The 22,092-nt window shown below is 42.8% G+C and overlaps 1 protein-coding gene across 2 annotated transcripts in view; it reads right to left on the bottom strand.

The window, feature by feature from the left end:
• Positions 1-1,658: 1,658 nt before the first annotated feature.
• Positions 1,659-22,092, bottom strand: part of DOCK8 (dedicator of cytokinesis 8) — a 189,039-nt gene continuing 168,605 nt past the window's right edge. For both annotated transcript variants that reach the window (XM_084899448.1, XM_084899449.1), the window contains 10 exons: positions 21,871-22,063; positions 17,123-17,266; positions 15,242-15,373; positions 14,500-14,634; positions 12,987-13,076; positions 10,580-10,816; positions 7,885-8,028; positions 6,573-6,679; positions 3,021-3,191; positions 1,659-2,604 (listed from right to left, as the gene is read on the bottom strand). In XM_084899448.1, coding sequence (XP_084755574.1) covers positions 2,544-2,604; positions 3,021-3,191; positions 6,573-6,679; positions 7,885-8,028; positions 10,580-10,816; positions 12,987-13,076; positions 14,500-14,634; positions 15,242-15,373; positions 17,123-17,266; positions 21,871-22,063 — 1,414 coding nt within the window. In that variant the 3' untranslated portion in view covers positions 1,659-2,543. The remainder of the gene's footprint in view (positions 2,605-3,020; positions 3,192-6,572; positions 6,680-7,884; positions 8,029-10,579; positions 10,817-12,986; positions 13,077-14,499; positions 14,635-15,241; positions 15,374-17,122; positions 17,267-21,870; positions 22,064-22,092) is intronic.

Genomic DNA, 22,092 nt, shown 5'->3' with positions numbered 1-22,092 from the left:
GGGATGTGGACTGATCTTGGTGGTTTGCTTCCGGCAGACCTGAGGGAGCTGGAATTCTGAGGCCAGGCCATAAGAGATAAGGCCACCTTTGTTTTGTTTCTCTTGAACCACTCACCCTGAGGGAAGTAAGTTGGTCATGTCATGAAGGCTCCCTGTCTTTGACAACAGACTTGCAATCATAATGACCAATGCCACCCCTAAAAGGTTTTTGTTAAAATAAATCTATTGCCATGGATAGGCCTGAGCAGAATTATAGTCTTTAAGACAATGTATATCAGGAAAGCCCACTCAGGTCTATTCAGTATATTCATATTTCATTTTTCCTTAAGAGATAGTGACAATTGTACCCTTTACCTTGCCGAAGGACAGGAGGCATGAAATTAACGCTTTTAAAACTGGACTGTCCAGTATAGTAGCCACCTGCCACATGTGGCTATTAAGCACTTGAAATGTGGCTAGCTTTAATTGATATTAAGTGTTAACTGTAAAATCTGTAAGTGTAAAATATATACATACATATTTCAAAGACTTGGTATGAAAAAAGAATGTAAAATACTTCATTAACAATTTTTATATCGATTGCATTTTGAAATGATAATATTTTGCATATGTATGAGGTTAGATATCATAGAACATAGTATTAAAACTCACTCCACTTATTTCTTTTTATGACTATTTTTAATGTGGCTTCCTCTGTGTTTTACTGGACAGTGCTGTTCTAGAAGCAGGCCTCTTTACACTCATACACTTAGTCATTCAACAAATATTGTCTGAGGATCTTCTATGTGATGAGCACTGGGCTAGGGAACAGCAATGCAGCAGTGAACACAGTTCCTGTCACCTGGGCAGCAAGTGGCACCAACTGTGTAAAAAAAGATACCAACAGGAATCTAAAAGCAGGGGACATTTAGTCAGGAATATCCTTGATTATTAGGATTATTAAGGCTCGTAGCATTAAAAGCCAGCCCTATGTAACTTAGCATCTAACCCTGTAGTCTGAGAGCAGAACAGAATAGGTGCTGATAACGATGGCCATCCTGAGTCCCTCAGGAAACGTAATATTCCATAGGCCTGTTGTAGACTGCTGTGCTGTGTGTGACAGCTACACTCACACAGAGCCTCTTCCTCACTAAACGGAGACACTCTGGAGGGTAGTGGCAATGTAATTTAACCCTCATCTCACTCAGGAGCTCCCAAACAGAAGATACTAAACAACATATGGAATGATATGAAATATATACATCATGTATACTCATTTAAGAAAGCAATTAAGTATATAATATATTTTGAAAAGAGTTCTGCCCCCAAATGCTTAAAAAACAAAGCTTGCCACTTAAACTTAAGCTTTAGGAATTAAAAAAAAAAAAAAAAAAAAAAGTCCCTCACAGGATATAAATTCATGCAGACCTGATGATATAAACAAAAAGTTCTGGAATATCCAAATTAAATTCTGTCTCAGGAGAACCAAGAATAAATATTGCAAAAGAGGTCTGACCCTGGACAGCACTGATTGTCCGAGGCCACAGGCACCCACGCTTCTTCTTCTCCGAAGTGCTGTACAAAGCATGACGAGTTGTCAGTACAAAAAGCACAAGTTGTAAATGGGAAACTTTTTGTTTGCAATTCTAAGTACATTTTCAGTACCAGTCAAGGTAATCAATCATATTAAAAATATATAATTTAATTCTCAAATAATAATTTCGTTCATCTTTCTCCTAAAGTACATAGTCACAAGAAGTCAAAGAGGACTGTATGTGATATGCATATGCTAGCGAACAGCACAGTGTGCCGATATGAAAGCAGAGATGTTACTCTTTTATAAAGATAACCCTGGTCCCACAGAGGAGGAGAGAAAATTGTTTCAATGTAAGGGAATGCCGCTCAGAGTACCATTTATCTCCTAAACCAGGGCGAGTGTGTTCCTCTAGAAACACAGGTTAAATTAACTTAACAGTAACAATAAAGCAAAAACAACTGTACAACAATAGTTCGCCGAGACCAAAAGGGTATCGAGGTCACAAATAATTAATCTGTCCCCAAGTTTCCAACCATCATGATTCTTAAATCCTTAAGGCCCTCACAGGTTTGTTGAACATGGTTTGCACCCTGCCCGCTCACCCTCCTTTCCCATAAAGAGGGGATGAATGAGGTTCACTTTGCATAAGCTGGTGGACAACTTCTCCATTTTTCCCTTGGGCAATTTGGGTTGATGCTGTGAATCCTAATATGGGCCAGAGGAAGTCACCTTCCTGGTAGACAGTAACTGACCACTCAGCAGAAGACGTGTCTATGTCTTATTTTGTTCAATGCTGTGGAAAATGATACTTTTAATAAATACATAGGCATTCTGATTAACCACCCTGGTGTACCTCCCCCCTTCCAAACAGACAAAATGGGGTCACTTGGATCCAAAATCTTCTAGAGAGCTGTCCGGCCAGGGAGCATGAGTCTGTCCTGCGTGGCCAATGTCCAGTGGTTTAAGTACCGGGAGTCCTTGTCTGGGGTCGCAGACCCTCAGTCTCTGTGGCTGTCGACAGTTTTTCTTAGCTGCCTTGTGACAACTGGGTTTCACATTTCCTGAAACTAGATCTGTGGAAGGAGTCTCTGAAATTAAGGAGAGAGGGAGAGAAAGAAAACAGAGGTAAGAAAGATCAATCAGCTTAGGAAGAGAGGGAAGGGGGAAATCACCCACTAGAAAAGGACATCCATCACGGGGTACCCAGGACCTAGTAAGGGAGGATGGGAGATCCTTTCACACTATGTCAGAAAATACACGGGCTTACGGTAAGTCAGCCTGGGAAGACGGCTGGCCAACGGCCGGCAGGAGGGGTCCCGGTGAGGTCAGGAGAGGGGACAGGAGGGAGGATCAGGATGGAAGCAGAGCAGACTGAGCTCAGGCAGTTCCCCTGACTCTAGCCCACTCCCCGCCTTCTCTCTGAGGCTGTGTGCAGCGGAGCGTGCCCCGTGGCTGGGCCCTTATCCTTTACCCCCAGGAATTATCCTTCTCGGCCCACTCTCACCTCTTTTGGCTTTCAACTCTGAATATCGGCTTGTAGAGATCTGGAATTTTCCGCTCGATCATGGGCCTGAGGTTCTCTTTCAGCTTATTGTAGTTCTTTTTGAGTTCCTGCTGATACTCCCTCTGGTCTGCTGTGATGAGACGCTTGTTTTTCTCCACGGCCTCACCACAGCTGAGATACACATATCAGGGTGGGGAGAAAAAATGAGGTTTCATTTCACAGGTGTTTGAAGCGTTTAGAAATAAGGGATGGCGATAGGATTAACTTTTTTGTTGTTGCTGCTGTTAAATTCTCACCTGAGGATATTTTCCCACTGATCTTTAGAGAGAGTGGAAGGGAGGGAGAGAGGCAGAGAGAAAAACATTGATGTGAGAGAGACACATCGATTGGTTGCCTCCCACACATGTCCTGACCAGGGCTAGGGATCCAGCCTGCAACCAAGGTATGTGCCCTTGACTGGAATCAAACCCAGGACTCTTCAGTCTGCAGGCCGATGCTTTATTCACTGAGCCAAATGTGCTAGGGCTCAATTAACATTTCTTGAGTAACAACCCTAGGAGTGTTTGCAAACTAAACAGCCTATCAGGATCATGGGGGTAGCTTTTAAAAATGAGATCATCTGACCTCACCTCAGACTTGATGAATCAGAATGTCTAAGGGGCAGCACCCAGGAATCTGTATTTTTGAAAAGTTGCCCAGGCAATATTGATGCTCTGATTCACATCCATTATCTGGTTAATTTTCTCAGCAAACCTGGGAAGTCTATGTTTATCTTTATGTTGTCCTTGAAGCTCAAAAATGTTAGGTGCCTTGCCCAAGATAACACTGTGAGGAAGTGGTGAATCCAAGATTCAAACTCAGGTCATTGAAGAATGGAACCTCTTATGCTTACAAAAACATCCCTGTGATTTATGGTGACAGGGCAGACACAGTGGGTGCATTCAGGCCCCTCCTGCTACCTACACATGGAAATGCTGAGGAAGCACAGCAAAAACTTTAAGTACATAAGTCTACTTTTTCTCCCATTGACCTCTCCCCAGCCACTCCCACCCTCCAGCACATGCCCTCACACCCCTACTGTCTGTGTCCATTGATTATGCTTATATGCATGCATACAAGTCCTTTGGTTGATCTCTTACTCTCCCCACCACTTGCACCTTCCCTCTTAGGTTGGACAGGCTGTTTGATGCTTCTATGACTCTGACTCTAATTTTGTTCATCAGTTTATGTTGTTCATTATATTCCACAAATGAGTGAGATCGTGTGATATTTATCTTTCTCTGACTGGCTTCTTTCACTTAGCATAATGCTCTCCAGGTTTATCCATGCTGATGCAAATGGTAAAAGCTCCTTATTTTTCTTTTTACAGTAGCATAGTATTCCATTGAGTAGATATACCACAGTTTTTTTTTGTTGTTGTTTTTTATTTTTATTTTATTTTATTATTTTTTTTGTACCACAGTTTTTTAATCCACTCATCTGCTGATGGGCACTTAGGCTGTTTCCAAATCTTAGCTATTGTAAATTGTGCTGTTATGAATATAGGGGTGCATATATCCTTTCTGATTGGTGTTTCTGACTTCTTATATTCCTAGAAGTGGGATTGCTGGGTCAAATGGGAGTTCCATTTTTAATTTTTTTGAGGAAACTCCATACTGTTTTCCACAGTGGCTGTACCAGTCTGCATTCCCACCAGCAGTGCAAGAGGGTTCCTTTTTCTCCACATCCTCACATTTTCAGAACTTTTCTTTTGGGTTTGAAAACTGCTAAAATCTAGACAGGATGGTTACGTCAATTGTATGCTGTAAATTACAAGCCTTTGGGATGGGATGTTCTTTTTCTAACTGGAAAAGGAAATGATATAATACAACATGTTATTCTACTACTAAAACTCTTTAGTCATTTTGCTGGTTTCTAGAATAGTGTAAGTTTATATATACTAGAGGCCCAGTACACAAAATTTGTGCACAGTGGGTAGGTGGGTGAAGGGGGTGTCCCTCAGCCCAGCTTACATCCTCTCACAATCCAGAACCCCTCAGGGAATGTCTGATTGCCAATTCAGGGATCAAGCCTAAACTGGCAGTCAGACATCCCTCTCACAGTCCACGACCACTGACTCCTAACTGCTCACCTGCCTGCCTGCCTGATCACTCCTAACCACTTGCCTGCCTGCCTGATCACCCCTAATTGCGTCTGCCTGCCTGCCTGCCTGGTAGCCCCTAACCACCCTAACCATTCTACCAGCCTGCCTGATCACCCCTAACCACTCACTTACCTGCCTGATTGCCCCTAACTGCTCACCTGCCTATCTGATCACCCCTAACCACTCTGTCTGCCTGTCTGATTGCCCCCAATCACCTCTGCCTTGGCCCTGCTGCCATGGCTTTGTCCGGAAAGATGTCTGGAATGACGTCCGGAAGGTTGTTTGGCTGTCCGGTCTAATGATATATTATGCTTTTATTATTATAGATGAGAGAAGAATAAGCCACGAGGGTGTGACCCACATGATGGATGAAAGGTTTTAGAAGAAGAAATGTCTGAGAGCTTTCTCCCTCTTCCCCTCTCCACCATGTGAAGATGCAGAGAGAAGGTGGCCGTTACAAGCCGGCAAGAGGGTCCCCAGCAGGTACTGAATCCTGCCTTCCAGCCTCCAGCACCGTGAGAAATCAATGGCTATTGTTCAAGCCACTCGATCCATGGCATTTTGTTAGACCCGCCAGAGCTGACCAGGACAGAGATATAAGAAGAAAATTTAAACACAGATTGGCACCAATTGCAGTGTCTAAAAGGGTTTCCGTGCTTTGGGGAGCGGAAGGGGCAGAAACAGAATGTTGTATCTGTCCATCTTGGGTCCTGAAACCCTGGCGTGTTTTTTTCTTATCGTAGGAAAAGGGAGGAGGGGATTGAGGTCCCAACTTGGCAGCCATCTGAAGAGCTGCAGAACAGGCTGCAGCAGCAGGCCCACCAGCTTCTTTATGGCTGAGTCAGAGAGGCCAGGCCCCGCTGTGGTGCGCCTGGCCTGCGTACATTTCCGCTATTAGCAGTCAGTGTCGGAAGGTGCACTTGTGTTCACCCTGCATATCTGGGCTTATCGATCCGCAGCCCAAGTCTGCGGAGAAGCTGGGGCACGCTCGAGGGGAAACCTGAGAGCTGTTCGCTCCCCCAGACATTTTCCACGCCTGCTCACCTCTGCTGCCTGAAAGCAGAGCGGAGAGAAATAACAAGATGCAAACCACTGGACAAAATTGTTACTCTACTCAGATCGGACTTGAGAAGCAATAAAGCAATGAGAGGGGAGGAAGGCTCCACACCAACCACTAGTATTGAGGCTGCAACTGACAGATCCTAACGTTTAGCCTTTTTAAATGTGCATGTTGATGAGTTTTACTGAATTGGGTGAGTTTTTACTGGAGATTCTGGCTCAGTGGGTCTGGCTGGTGCCTAAGCACTTGCCTTTGCAGCAAGTTCTCAGGTGTTGCTGACACGGCTGGTGTGGGGACCACACTTTGGGAACCTCTGCTCTACTGCACTCCTAGCCATTTCCCTTCTTACCGCATGATGAATTCCTTAAAGCATAATCTCAGCTTGTTGTGATGTCGATACAGTTTTGGGTCAGCCGGGATTTCGGCCAAAAACACTTGGGCTACTTCCAGTGGTCCCTGAAGGAAAAAGTAGAAAAATAATACTGATGTTGGAAATAAAACAACATTACTTGGAAGAAAATCTTGGCATGGTTTCTTAATTTGAACATTTAATTTTGTAGTTGGTTTGATCAAAACAAAAAAAAAAAATAGAGTTCTTAAACTTTTCAGGGATCTCTGATTCTCAAGGAGGAGTCTAGAGTTTTCAGAGAATATTCAGAAGTATAAATGTATTTTCTTAATCAAATGTTACTAATAATAGGTTTCCTTGCAAAGATAATGATACTACATGGAAGGGTATGTGTTTTGAGTTACTTTTCTAAAAAGGGGGATTGTCTTGTTCCTTCCATTCATAATCATTTTCTCAGTTGCCCTAGAGGGGAATGTAGAGTACATATATAGTCCATGGTTGTGGGCTGATACAGTCTTCTATTTTCATCAAAGGATTGGGACTTACACAAGCAAAAGTTTCCCAATATTTTCTGATCTTGGAAATGTAACAGTCATTTCCCCTCTCTGCTATATTTGTTCCCTTGATGTTATGTGGACACAGAATTCTGCAGGGGAGTCTAATTGTGCTGAGCTAGGAAAAGAGTCACAATGCTCAAGAGTTTCTGAGCATGTGGAGGTGTGGACAAGAGCGGATTTAGATATAAAATTAAAGTAGCCCATTGGACAGAGTACTAAGCTAGTATCTTCCTCCATTTGAGACTGGGTTAATTAATCCATGCTGAATTTGGGAGTCAGGATTCCAATGGGTCTGAGACGATCCATTCTGGCCCGAGAAACCTGGTTCCAGGGCACTCCTGGTTAGCAAGGCTCCTGGCATACTGCTTCATCTGATGACTGACCCAGACATTGTATGTTCCAGACCTTTCCCTCATTTTCCTACAGGTTTCTTAGATTAGCCTCAAGCCCTGCAACAACTTGGGCATGACTAAGCATTTTTTAATAGGACCCCGAGTCTGGTCCCAAGTCAGAAAATGCTACTCCTTAGGAGGTCCACTCAGTCTCCAGGATTTCTTTTCTACCTTGGGTTGCTGCAAGAGCAGAAGAGGTCACTCTCGGTGTTCTGAATCTCACAAGTCCTCAGCCCAAATTGAGGAACATTATTTGTGTGCTGATAAGACTCCCCCTGAACCTCAAGGAAGGAAGGTGCAAACATATCATGAAAATCAAAATAGTAAGAACCAGAGGAGCTGCCACTAGCTCATTTTGCTGACCTGATTCACAGTAGCTCCGACAGAGCCCTGCAGCACCATCTGAAGCATCTTGGCGTCAGGGGGCTCTTGGTGGATGGCAACTGCCAACTGCAGGGTCTTCTTCTTCATATCTTCAATGGCAACTTCGATTGGTGTCAAAACAAACTGAATGTAAGACAGAAATGGAGGAAAGTCACTTTCAGATCTTATGAGCCATGGAAAACCTGGGGCTGTGATATAGAGGGCACCTTGATTTGAAGAGAAATTAAGGAGGCTTTCAGAGTAATTGAAAATAATCTGGAAAAGTTAAGAGGAAGGAAGGGCCTAACATTTTTTTTGAGTGCTTACTATGTTCCAAGAACTTTGCATACGCTTATTATTTACTCCTTTAAACAACCTCCTTATTTTCTCCATTTTATAGTCAAAGAGGGAGTTGTAAGGTGAAGACAGAGCCATAAAAATGGCACAGGTAGTTAGTGAGGAGGCCAGAATCTAATCACAATGATGTCTACATTTAAAATCCATGCTATTGCTGAAGCCGGTTTGGCTCAGTCGTGGAGCGTTGGTCTGTGGACTGAAAGGTCCCAGGTTCGATTCTGGGCAAGGGCATGTACATTGGTTGCAAGCACATCCCTGGTGGGGGGTGTGCAAGAGGCAGCTGGTTGATGTTTCTCTCTCATGGACGTTTCTAGCTCTCTATCTCTCTCCCTTACTCTCTGTAAAAATTAATAAAATGTATATTAAAAAAATAAATAAAATCCATGCTATTAAAAATGTAGCACTCAAGATTTTCTTTCCCACTACAATGCAAGATATTGGCATCTCCAACTACCCTGAAGGTGCATTCCTGGTAAATAGAATTCTCTTAAGGGTCAATCTGCTGGCTGCTAAGTTCCACTGCTGGCTTAGGATATGATCCTTCCTGAATGTTATGAGTGAATTTCATGTCCCCCTAAGTTCATATATCAAAGTCTTATGCCCTAGTACTTCAGAATGTGGCCTTATTTGAGAAGGGGCCTTTACAGAGGTAACCAAGGTAAGGGTGGTCATTAAGAAGGGCCCTAATCCAGTATGACCAATGTCCCTATAAGAAGAGGACATCTGGACCCAGAGACATGCATAGAGGGAAGATAATCTGAAGACACAGGGCGAAGGTGGCCATCTACAAGTCAAGGAGAGAGGGCTCAAACAGACCCTTCCCTCACATCCCTCACAAGGAACCAGCCCTGCCAATACTTTGAATTTTGACTTCTGGCCTTCAGAACTAGGAGACAATAAATACAGCAAATGCCTTCTGTTATTTAAGCCATGCAATGAGGGACTCTGTGAAAACAGCATTAACAAATAAACATATTGAAATTCTTAGAGAACAATAGATGGCCAAGAAAGTTTTAAAGGCTCCTCTTGGGACCGTGGGTTTATTTTTGTGTTATGCCTTTGTGTCCTAGTGTTCAAAAGTCCAAAAACAATAAGAAATACAGCAGATGCCTTCGAAACCATCCTCCGCTTAACAGAGTCACTAGTTCAGGCTTTCCTTGCCTTTGTGAAGCCCACTATCTGACCTGCTTGCTGAACACGAGCATGTGGGCCACTCTCCAGTGAGCTCAGTCACTTCTGCTCCTGCCCGGTGAGGTGTGTAGTCATCACAATTCACCCGTGTTTATTCAACAACTTGATTATGCCTATTATACTTGTTATTTCAATGACCTAATCTAATAACGCACACATTCTGGGTGTGGAAAGAGAAAGAGTTGTTTCTATGAAAACCAAGCTGAGTGCTTGGGCAAAGCGTTATGAGAAGCGGCTGCTATAAAGATGCCTGCTGTATTAGGTGTGCCCAAGACAACTATAAAAGGCTAGGGGTAAAAAAAAAAAAATCATAAAAATCCAGGGCGATTCTGCTAGCAAGGGACTTTAAACTCTCATTCTGCTTTATATAAATAAAAAACTGGAAATTATGGACAGTGCATTATGAGTGAGGTTTACAGAAGAAAGACAGTGCTGAATTGTGATAGCCCAACCCAAAATCACAGAGAAGGTTTGGCCCTCTATAAAATAAGGGACAAATACGTGTACATGGGTGTGTTTTAAAGTAAAACGAAAATGTTTGAAGTAAGTTTAGTTTGGAACCATCTGTGGCCTGAGATACTTTCTTGATCAGTCCCATGGAGGAGATGTCTCCCGTACACAGAACCCCAGAGGAGAAAGGGGTCCTTCCTGCCAGTGTGCAGATGAGGAAACTGAATGAAGACGGGGGCTGAGCAGCGTCGCAGGAGGAAGCAGGCCGGGAGGCAGTGGGTCTTCTTATCCACCTTGCATGGTGCCCTTCCTCCTCCTTCACCCCTGGTCCCTGGGGCTGCTTGCCTGCCATTCCTGTCTCTAATAACTAAGCACCCAACTGCGCCTACATCACCTGTAAGCCTTTACAAATTTAAAGACCTGTCATCAAAATACTTATTTAAATTATAATTCTGTAAACATTTAAAGATAGAACTTTAAAATGGAAACTATTTAAATATAAAGTAGTGCTATGAAATATGCAGCTGCCTAAATGGAGTTCCCTGGCACCCCAAGAACGAGGGAATAGCCACAAAGCTGTTATTTCCAGTGTGTTCCTGTTTAAATTTCGCCCCAGTCTGCCATGAAGGAGGCTTGTGCTGCCCACTCATTCGGTGGCAGCCTCAGTCCAGAGCCTGTCCCCAGCGGGGGCCATTACCTCCTCCTTCTGGATGACGCTGATGCGGGTCTTGATGTAGGGGAAGGCGTGCATGGTGGTCAGCACGGTATTCCGCCGGTACTGCTCATGCAGCTCTCCCCGCGGCCGCCCCTCCAGGGTGAAGGGGGTGGTGTACATGAACCTCCGCAGGTTGAAATTCTTCTCAAAGTAGGTGACCCTATCTTTCATCTCATACTCATCAAAGTAAGGCTCCACGAAAGTGATCTGGATGTAGGCCTGAGGGAGAAAAGGTGGGGGGAGGAGGAGATGAGTGATTCTGCAAACAGCCAGCCAGGACGCACGGGAGGGGCATTCTGGAACCACTCCTCGGAGTTCCCTGCGGACACAGAAGACTTCAGCAATCAGCCAGGCCGCCTCTCCACCCCAGGGAGAGAGAGGACAGCGAGAAGGAGAGGGCAGTGTGTCTCTGTAAAGGCACATCCACAAGCCACCACTCCTGACTGATCCAACTGGAACTTGGTATGAGAGTTTGCAAACTGCCATTCCGAAGAGACAAACTTTCCTTCCCAGAACAACCATGACTGCTGCACATTTTGTAGAATGGCCAAACTAAACAAAACTGACAACACCAAGAGCTGATAAGGATGGGGAGCAGTTGAAACTTTCACACACTGATGGTGGGAATGCAGAATAGTACAGTCACTTTACTCCACGTGCAAACCCAAGAGAAATGGAAACTTACGTTCCAGGAAAAACCTGGACAGAAATGTCTGCAGCAGCATTATTCAGAATCGGCAAAAAACTAAAAGCAACCCAAATGTTTCTCAAGTGGGGAATGGATAAACAAATGGTGGTACATGCAGTCAATGGGATACTACTCAGCAATACAAAGAATCAAACTACCACAGCAAGGATGAATCTCAAGGGCGCTGTGCTAAGTAAAATCCAACAGGCTGTGGGATTCCATTGATTTCCTCTAAAACGGTGGTTCTCAACCTTTCTAATGCTGCGACCCTTTAATAGAGTTCCTCATGTTGTGGTGACCCCCAACCTGTGGGTCGCAACCTGTAGAGCCTAAGACCATCAGAAAACACAGATATTTACATTATGATTCATTAACAGTAGCAAAATTACAGTTGTGAAGTAGCAACGAAAATAATTTTATGGTTGGGGGTCACCATAACATGAGGAACTGTATTAAAGGGTCGCGGCATGAGAAAGGTTGAGAACCACTGCTCTAGAATGTCATTTACATGACGTTCTAGAAAAGAAAAAAATTGTAGAGACAGACTCACAGATCAGTGACTGGCAGGGGCTTAAAGCAAAGGGAGGACATGGCCACAGAGCTGCACAGGGAAATACTTTGGGGTGATGCAACTCTTACATATCTTGATTGTGGTGGTGATTACATGTGTTTGTCAAAACTCACAGAAACCAAATAAGCCAATTTTATTGCATGTATCCCATTAAAACACACACACACACACACACACACACACACACACACACACACACAGTAAATGAGGGTACTTACTAAGAAAGAATGCCTCTTTAAAAAACTAAAAAAATGACAATGACCACAGACTTTACAACACCTACCCACTGAAATGAATGGGTGAAGTCACTGATCTCAGACCATAAATCTCTGTTTAGTGTGATGAAATCTGGTCCTAATTCTGGGTTCAGTTTCTTATTAAAACTCTCACAACCTACTCAGGCATTTTAAAAGAGGGAAGAAGAACGCCTTGTGTCAGGGGTGTCACCAGTGACTCCCCAGAGCACGTGCTGTGCACAGATCATTGCAGGCACATGGCCAATTCCCACTTTCAAAGACCTCAAATATTTCTGTCTGAAACTTAGCTCAGGTCTGTTCAGTTAATGCTTCAAACCTAGACTAGGGGATGTGTCTAAAATGAGCAAGTCTTCTGAAATATGCAAAAAAACAAACTATTACATCTGGCTCATTCCTCCCTACTTGCATCATCTTCTTCATACCCTGGAGGACAGTCCTGGGAGAAGAGTATGGATTCTTCATTGTGTAGCCCTGCCAGATTGCAACTGCTCCTCTGTACCCAACCCTTGAATAATAATAATACCTTGAACTTGCATTATTACCAGCAGTTTAGAAAGCTCTCTCATGAACATATGTGTCCCCCATGGGCTGGGCAGGAGACATCCTTCTGTGGTGTAATCCTATATAATAAAAGCCTAATATGCAAATTGACAGAATGGTGAACTGGTTGATTGATGGGTCGCTATGACACTCACTGATGACCAGGGGGCAGATGCTCAACACAGGAGCTGCCCCCAGCCCACAGACCCCAGGCAAGCCAAGGCAGGTGCCAGTAGGGCCCCACCCCAATCGTCCTGCAGGTTGTCCCACAGATCGGCCCTGATTGCCGGCCTGGCCTAGCGACCCTATTATTTTTTGAAAATATCCCCATACCTTGTTCGGATCCAGCTTGGTTTTGTCTACAGGAGCAGAGTCTTTTATTACTTCCACAGATTCTGCACCAAAACATTGACTATAAAATCCCTAGATAAGAGAAACAGACAGATTAGAAAGGCTATTGTAATATAATGCTAGTCTTCATCTCTCAGAAGTAGAATAAGGTTGGAACAAGTGTAAGGGACAATTTGCTTCCTGATCACTGGAAGTCCCTCTGATCTAATGAGGCAAGTTCAGTCTTTCCTGAGACAAAAGTAAAAGCATAAGGAAGTGCAGCAATGCAAACTGACACATGCTTCCGTACCGTATGCATGCTTTGCCTCAAATTCGACCAGTGCCATTGTATTTCCTGAAGTGGCTCCAGGGGTATGGTACTATTCACTTCTTGCCTGTTGTACCCTAGGAACTTGGAGGTCACTAGCCTTCCCATAATTTGACATGCCACAGTGTATAAGAAGACCAAATATATACATCTCTAGCCCTAAACCGGGGAAACAGTACGAAGCCAAGCATCCTGGGGTCCATTGCTAGTTCTTCTCATGAGCTCAATGACTTTGGGTAAGTCACCTAAGTACTCTGGGCCATTGCTTCTTTGAGCCATGTGAGGATTAAAGTCCCTTGCCTTAGCTGGCATGAATAGATAGTATAAGGAGAAATTTGGCATAGTTATTTTAAGTGTTATAGGCATAGTGGGACCTAAATGCAAAGCAATAGCGAGGAGTGAATCTCTGGCTAATTGCTATCAGCATTTTAGGGGACCCCAGTTATTCACCCTATGATAAGGATTTTGTTTTGGGGGTATTCCTTGACTTTCCTCCTAAGTTCTTAGTGCTTGGCTCTTTCAGTGTTTGCTTCCTTTTCCCCTCACTTCTCTTTCTGTGGTTTCCCTTTTTCTTTATCCTTTCTTCCAGGAACATGCTGCTCCCTTCTGCTACACGATGGCCCATATGTGTACCAGCAGGTTGAACTTGGGGCTGCCAGCCCATGGGCTGTGATACTGACTCTTATTTTCCTTGGATCAGCAGGAAGAGTTCCTTATGCCACAGTCTATGGTGTGGCTATTGTGAACATCTCTGTGTCAGAAGTGGGATGTGTTGCCCAGTGACACCAAAAAGATGGTCACAGCATTTTCAAAGGGTAATTCAGTAATTTGGCCAGATTACTCCAAAGTCAAGGTAATAATCTTCAATCTGAAAACCTCTTACTAAAATTTAGAAAGGGTTACAAGAAAGCACATGACTTTGATTGAGTTTAGGATAGTCTGGAAAATAAATATTCACCCTATAAATTTATAAACATTGATAAGCATTCACAGAATCTTAGGAGAAAACTATCCAAATCCTGCTTTACCTCATGATCTCACCTAATACCTTCATATTTTATATGCAATGTGGGAAAAATGTATATAGAGATCAAAGATGAATCTATGACTCTGTCTTTTTCTTAATGACCACCTCTAAGTTTTTTGGTAAAGTATACAAGGCCAAGCACACAGAGTCACTTTTCTTACCTCTAGTCTATGAGAGATCTCAGGAAGCTTGGTAATGGCAGGCTCTTTGTAAACAAATTCTTGCTCATCCAAATCCCCAAATTTGGATCCATAGAAACCAACCCGGAAGTAGGTTCCAAACATTCTCTTATGACCCTAAATGAGCAAAATAAGAAAACCTCTCCTAAGTTATGTACTTCCAGGAAGATTCAATGTATTGCAAAGGATGGGACTCTTTTATTGTTGTGTTATAAAGCAGTTTGTTCCTATGGAAAGTATAAACAGAAATCATGCCTTAAACATTTTAATGCTTATGAAATGAATTTTGGAAATAATAACGAAAGAAATTCCATGGAAAAATGTCTAGGACTTCTTTTAAGTGAACCTAAAAGATTCTCACATTTCCTGCTCGCCAAGTAATTCGAGCAGCATTCTTTCGTACTCTGACTTGGGGTCAGTGCTCTTGTTTGTTCCCAGTCCTTTTCTGTGTGGTAGGTGAGAACTAGAGTGATGATGTGCTCAAGGTAGATCACTCCGTAGAGAGGAAGGAGGGCTAAGCATCCCTAGGTCAGGGTCACCTGCTGCCAGGTACCGTGTTTTCCCGAAAATAAGACATCCTCTGAAAATAAGACCTAGAGCATGGAAAGATAAGACATCCCCTGAAAATAAGACCTAGCACAACTTTGGGAGAAAAAATTAATATAAGACACTGTCTTATTTTTGGGGAAACAGGGTAGCTGTGTTGGCCAGGATCCCCATCTACCTTGCTGATGATGCTGTCAAAGGCCTTCTGCAGCTTGTCATGAGTGGAGGTCAGCTTCCGGAAGTCTCGATGTGCTTCCAGGATGGGGATGACCAGTTTGTAGACCTCATTCACTGTCTCATACAATCCTCCCTTGGAAAGAGAAGAAAAATCAGAGTTTAATCCTTGGAAACGGAAGAAGAGAAACCAGAGTTCATTATGTACTGGGGAATTTTTTTTCCTTTGTTTTTCTTAATCCTCATCGGAGGATATTTTTTTCCATTGATTTTTAGAGAAAGTAGAAGGGGGTGGAGGAGAGAGAAACATTGATATGAGAGACACATGGATTGGTTGCCTCCTGCATGCGCCCGTTCTGGGGCAGAGATGGAGCCTGCAACCCAGGTACGTGCCCTTGACTGGGAGTTCAACCCGTGACCCTTTGGTGCGTGGGCCAATGCTCTAACCACTGAGTAACACCTGCTAGTGCTGGATAATGGGTTTATTATGGGCATCAGGATATTTTACAGAGTAGAGTGATGTCTGAGCATCTTTGGGATGGTTATAGCACTCAAACTGAATTAGACACATACTAAATAGTTCGTTATGCTGATGTTAAGCTAGGAAAGGGATTTTCACTAAAAATAAGAAAAAAGAACAGGAGATCTGGAGCCAAAAATAAGAGCTATTTAGGAAGGCAGATTTAGCATATTTAAATGCCATCAGGCACCCCCTCATGACCAGATATCTGAAAGGAGTTAGTATAATTCCAATAGTTTATTTTCTTAAATTTTAGGAAAAATAGGAGTACATTGGACTTTTTGCCCCCCCTGAATCCTGAAAAAGAATTCAGGAAAAAAGAAACAAGAATATAGTTAAAACAAATAATTAAAATACATAGAAGTTGTTGGTTGGAAACTTATAATTGAAAAGTAAAAAAATAAAGAAACATATAAGGATGAAAAAAAATGAATCACCTCGATATAGTGGAGCATTAATTATTTAAGGAAGAGGGAGATTATTACAATGAAAATGGACAAGAGACTTTTTCCCTTGCCCTGAATCTCAGTGACTTAATCCAGAGACTTTCAACTGGTACGACACAAGAATTTTTAAAACATGCAGTACGTGACTATCTGACCAGGGGGCACTGACCTCTTTTTCCTTAGATTGTCAAATAAAACAAACAAACAAACCAGTGAACACAACAATTGTCTGGTGTAAATGAATCAGAATTACATTTTTTGTCAGGTCAGCAAAAAATGTATTTTTTTGTATGCTGCAGAATTTTAGAGTTTACGTGTGCCATGAGATGAAAAAGGTTGAAAATCGCTGACTTAATCCACATAGATTTTCTTTTGTTGGGAGTGTTTAGACCCAGATGAGGTCAACGAGGGGAGCCACAGTGGTTTCTGCTCCCACATTTCTGCGAGCTGAACCTGGTGGTGAAGATCCTGAGGATGACTCAACAGTTAGGAAGGAAGATGCTGCCTCTTTATTCCTCCCCTCTCCTCCTAGTGACTTCACCCCAATATTCTCCTCTCTGAGAAGGAAGATGCAGCGGGGAGAACATGCCTCATCCTTTATTGTGTAACCCTGGGCAAGCCATTTCACCTCTCTGTGGCTTCGCTTCCACCCCTATTAAAAAGAAATAATGCTGTGAAACTGCTGCCCAGCCCGTGAGCATTCGGTGAAAGCAGACTGCTGCCGTGGTGAAAGGCTTTCTCACCTGCCTGGAGAGCTGGTGCAATCAGTCATTTCAGTCGTCCTGGCCATCCCTTGTCCTGCACACCCCTGCATATGTCCTCCTGAAGTGGGACTGGCTTGGCCATTAAGGCCACATTCACAGCACCGGGAATTCAGCCCGGCGTGAGGCCAGGCCCCGGGACCGCCGTGTGCACTCACCGTGCTGAACAGCTCGGCCGCCTGCTCCAGGAGGCCCACCAGGCCGCTCTCGGTGAAGTACCGGCCGGAGCACACGCCATCCTCATCCGGGGACAGGGTATCTTCAGAGACTGCAGATTCCTCCAGCACATTGGAAGAAATATTCTGAAAGAAATGGAAGTATAAGCTTGGAGAACAGAGAAAACCCTGCTAACAAAAGGCACCATGGGGACCCAAAAGGTAGCGATGAGAGCCACACTCAAGGATCTGCAGGAAGCCTGTGATGTCCCGTCCAGGCCTGTGATTCTACCGGAAAGAGGCTCTGGCGATTCATCTTCTGAGAGGACATATGAGCAACAGGCCTTCAAAACTCACAATTTTCCTTCTTTCTTTCCTTCTTTCTTTCCTTCTTTCTTTCCTTCCTTCCTTCCTTCCTTCCTTCCTTCCTTCCTTTCTTCCTTCCTTCCTTCCTTCCTTTTACATAACCATTAGGAGCTATATAAAGGATACCTACCTCAGTGTAACAACAGTTGAGTTATTTTAGAGAAATGACCAAAAGGGACATCCAGCTGGGGTAATGGTTTTTAAAAGACAAAGGCCAAATAACAAGGTGACCAGACTCCTCGTTTCACCAACTGAGTGAACCTCTTACTTTTTTGGGGTATTTTCTGAACGTTTCTCCTCCTGACTTAACTTTCACATGAAGAACCACAATATTATATGACAGTAGCAAATCAAAGTGTCTTCATGGAAAATTTTATGGTAACGTAGCAGTTATTCTTTTTACCCCAAACATTTTGTTACTTTTGTCATGCCTTTCCTTCACTTAAACTGTAGGGTTTGAAGTCTCTGGCAAAGAATGCAGTGACTGAGGTCAGGTCTAGGGTGAACCACCAAGAAACGCAGGGCGGCACTTATTCTCAGGGCTGTGGAAGTGCTAACCCTGAAATTGCTTGACCCTGAGAGTACTTCCTTAAATCTCTGCCTTTTGTGCCTCACTTGCCTCTTCCCAGCTCTGGACCTGAGAGATCAAGAGTCATTTTCTTCAACCTGTCTCTCAGCTGTGAAAGAAATGCATATGGAGCATGGAAGAAATGGGAAACCTTTCTAACTTAAGGAATTACAAACAGCATACATACCCTTTCCTATTCCTGCACTCATGGCAGGCATGACTAATCAACCACAGCACTCTTTCCCCTGCAGCTTAGATATAGTCTCAAAAATCTTCTCAACATAGTACTCTAGTCAGCCACTACCAATGGACCAGAGTTGGCTTTTGAGGTAATACATCTCTGCCTCCTGGCGTGGCTAGCAGGATCAAGTGACTCTACCTTAGCAATCTAGGAAAAGAGAGTTGTTATGGTCCTATGTTTTCACCTCCAATATCGTCATGTGGTTTTAGGAATATAGGAGGCTTTCAGAATCTTTTGTAGCCAATCTTTCTTCCATATATGGTCTTTATATTTTGGTGTTTCTGGATTGGAGATAATAGAAGGTCCAAAAGATTCATTTGAAAGAATCTAATAATCCCCAAAGCAAATACTATTAGAATTGTATGCAATTTCCTATATGCAGAGGAATAGATTTGAAGTTATGTAGCTTTATTGGCTGTAGTCATAGGAAAAAGATTCTGGGAAGACTTTCCTGGCTTCAAAATAGGAGGTAACAGTAACAGCAATATCTGAGACTGCATCTGTATCTATATTTGTGGAGTAAATATTGTACTCTGGGGCATAGCATTTCAATTATCTCAGTTCTGCAGAATTCAGTGGTCTTAAAGTTACTTCCCTTTCACAGATTTGTTTACTTCTAGTTTACAATTCTTTTCCAAAAATTCAATTTTAATCTCTTTTTTTATTGTCTAAAGTTTTACACATGTCTTCTTTACCCCCCCCCATTAACCCCCTCCCCTGCCCCACAGCCATTCCCACCCCTGAGGGCAAGCCCCCACCGCCCCAGTGTCTGTGTCTGTTGGTAATGCTAACATGCATGCATACAAGTCCTTTGGTTGATCTCTAACAACCACCCCCCCCCAATTGCCCCCAAAATTCAATTTTATTGGAGCAGAACAAGGTTAAAAACTAAAGCACAAAGCATCTAAGAACTCAACACTGAACATCTGCTGTTAATGCTGCCAGAATTCCTTCATCCTTCTACACAGTAAAGCCTCCTGGAGAACCATCCATAACTTCAGGTGTGGACCTCAACTTTGGCCCAGCCAACTCCACTTCTCATTCCATTCCTCTGGCCATTCTGATTGGTTCAGGCGGGAGAACATGACCCCATGGGAACCAATGAGATGCACTGAGCCTTTCTAGAAATGAGGCATCTGCCTATTCTCCTGGACTTGCACCTGGGAAGATGTAAGCCTAAGTGTTGCTCCACGAGTGTGGGAAGCCTGTGAAGAATGAAGGCGACATAATAGAAAGCAGAGACAGGAAATGGTTTGACATTAAGTTCTGATGACATCGTTTGTATCCTTAGGTTCAGTTTAGCAGGTGCTACTCCAGGGTTACTTCCCTCATGCTAGCTGATAAATTCCATTTTTTTTTCCTTCTGTCACTGTGGGTTGGGTGTTCCATCCCCTGCAAACATATATTTCCAAGTGGATGTGGTATATCTCATTTGAGAGAGAAGAGAATTGGCTCATAAGCATCAACATAATTCAGGCTTCTCTTCTATAGCTGAGAACATGTAATTCACCATGTTCTGTGTATCATGAGAACCTCACACTTCCCAGTTCCTTCTGTCTTCCCCTTTGCCTTCCTTGTCCTTCTGAGTTTTTCCTTTACTTCCAGGCTGGGTCACATTATAAACATTCACATCAACTTTATTATAGCATTAACCATAATTATAATTAAGTAAGGCATGAAATAGTAATATGGTGTCACTTTCCCTGGCGAGAATGTAAAGTTCATGGGGACAAACAGGTGCTTAATCAATATCACCTAAATGAATGAATAAAGAATATGAAAAAATACAGCTATGTGCACCCCTCGATGTAGGAACAATGTGAAGTTTTCTGTTGGTTCTAGAATAAATATTCCATCTCACCTTGGCCTGGCTTATTGCAAATCAACCAAATTCTAGGTGAAATTAAAATTGTAAGGATTACTAATTATTAAAGTGATAAATATAAAATAAAATAGAATAACTGAGAAAAATTTTATTAGAAATTATATATATAAAATTATATTAGAAATTATATATATAAAATTATATTTCATTCAGCCAATGAAATAAGAGAAGAGGACAATACAATTCAAAATTAAGTGATGGATCTAAAGATTTCAGGGCACTGAAAGTCCATCCCTTATACTTTCCCTTGATAATAACAAGTGGCCAAAATAAAATTGATGAAAGAAGTAGATGCATCTAAAATTATTTTTATAACTCTCTTTACTTTTCTGTGATTCAAAAATCCAATGTGATTTTTTTTTTATGGGATGAGAATTAAATATTTGGCTTTTATAACAAATATTTCTGAATTGAGAGTAAAATTTATTTGCTGAGAATGAAAAAAATAGAATATTTCTGTGTTTGAAGACCATAAGAAAAGAGGAGTTACTAATATGAGGCAATCCCCAGCTTAGCAGCTGGACAGTATTCTAGGAAACAGAAACTCCTGGCTCCACCAGCAACAGACTCAGTGACTTATTTTCTCAACAGACTCAGTAACTTCCCTGTGAAAGTTTCTCTCAATTGCCCTCTCTTTCTGGTTCACATGGCATCACAAAATTACGTTGAAAAACCATAATGAGAACAAAGCCTTTTATAAAACCAGTCATGTAAGTTCAAACAAAAATAATGCAAACACTTGTAAATGACTCTGTGAGTCTGGCTTGAAAAGGGCTCAATTACTGTACTTGTTATATTGTTCATGGTTTTAGGGTTGGTCATTCCTACTGACTATGTCTCTTAAAAGAAAAGTACTCATAGCACTTTTGTGTTAAATACTGTGTTAAACCATTTAGCAAAAGCAGTCCCAGTGGCCTCTTAGCATCCTAGCCTGAACCAATTTTCAGCCTGGCAGGCAATTTCCTTTTTCTGACCTTGGGCAATATTCAGCCTATCATGAGAAAGTATGAATTCAGCCCTCTTTTCCCTTATAATATCAATTTGGTTCTTCCTTGATTTTTGGATTAGGGAGTGGGATACTACAGAGTTGGAGAGTGTCATCCAAGGAATGGGCCATGAGGGAAATCATTTCTATAATGTGTGGAAAATTCTCTCATGGTTGTCAGTATACTGTGCCAACTATGAGTCTTTGAAAAAGCATTTAAATAGTCTTAGAAAAATGGCTTTCTCGGTTTCTTTCTCTTTTTTTCTCTTTTTTTTCTCAGTTTCTTTATCTGTCTGCCTGCTTCACTGGTTGGTGGGGAGGTCAAATGAAGTCACGGATAAGAAAGTGTTTGGTAATGTCTAAAGTGCCTCTTGACTTTGCATTTACTGTAATCAATAATTTAAAAAACCAAACCAACCAAGATGGTACAACGATGAGAAGAGGCAAATATAATACACTAACGCAGGTTTTTCAGCCTTGGCACTATTGACAGTTACTTCTTTGTGGTGGGAGCTATCCTAAACATTGTAGTGTTTAGCAGCATCCCTGCCTTATACTGATTAATGTTAGCAGCACCTTCCCTCCTCTCCTCAATGGTAATATAAAAAAAAACCCCCACTATCAAATGCCCTCTGGACTGAGGGGGGGTGGGATTGCCCGCAATTGAGAAGCACTACCCTGCAGGAAAAGTGGAACGTGCCCACACCTGAAAGCTGACGCTGCCCACGGGCAGGTAGCTGTGGTCCTCCAGCATGCTCAGATATTCTGCCACCAAGGCCGCCGCGTGCACCAGGCACATGGCGGCCTCTGTGTAGCACTTCTTCTTGGAGTGTTTCTCTGCCATGTTCTGGAGCCAGGTCAGCCGCAGGTCGGGAGATGTCTGGTAACTCTTGGCAATTCTGAGGACGGAGTGAGAAAGTGTCAAGGA

Source organism: Pipistrellus hanaki (genome assembly GCF_964339955.1).
Source record: "Pipistrellus hanaki genome assembly, chromosome: 11".
NCBI classification, from domain to species: domain Eukaryota; kingdom Metazoa; phylum Chordata; class Mammalia; order Chiroptera; family Vespertilionidae; genus Pipistrellus; species Pipistrellus hanaki.
The sequence above is the reverse complement of the archived record's forward strand: the minus strand, read 5'-3'. Positions and strand labels throughout refer to the sequence as shown.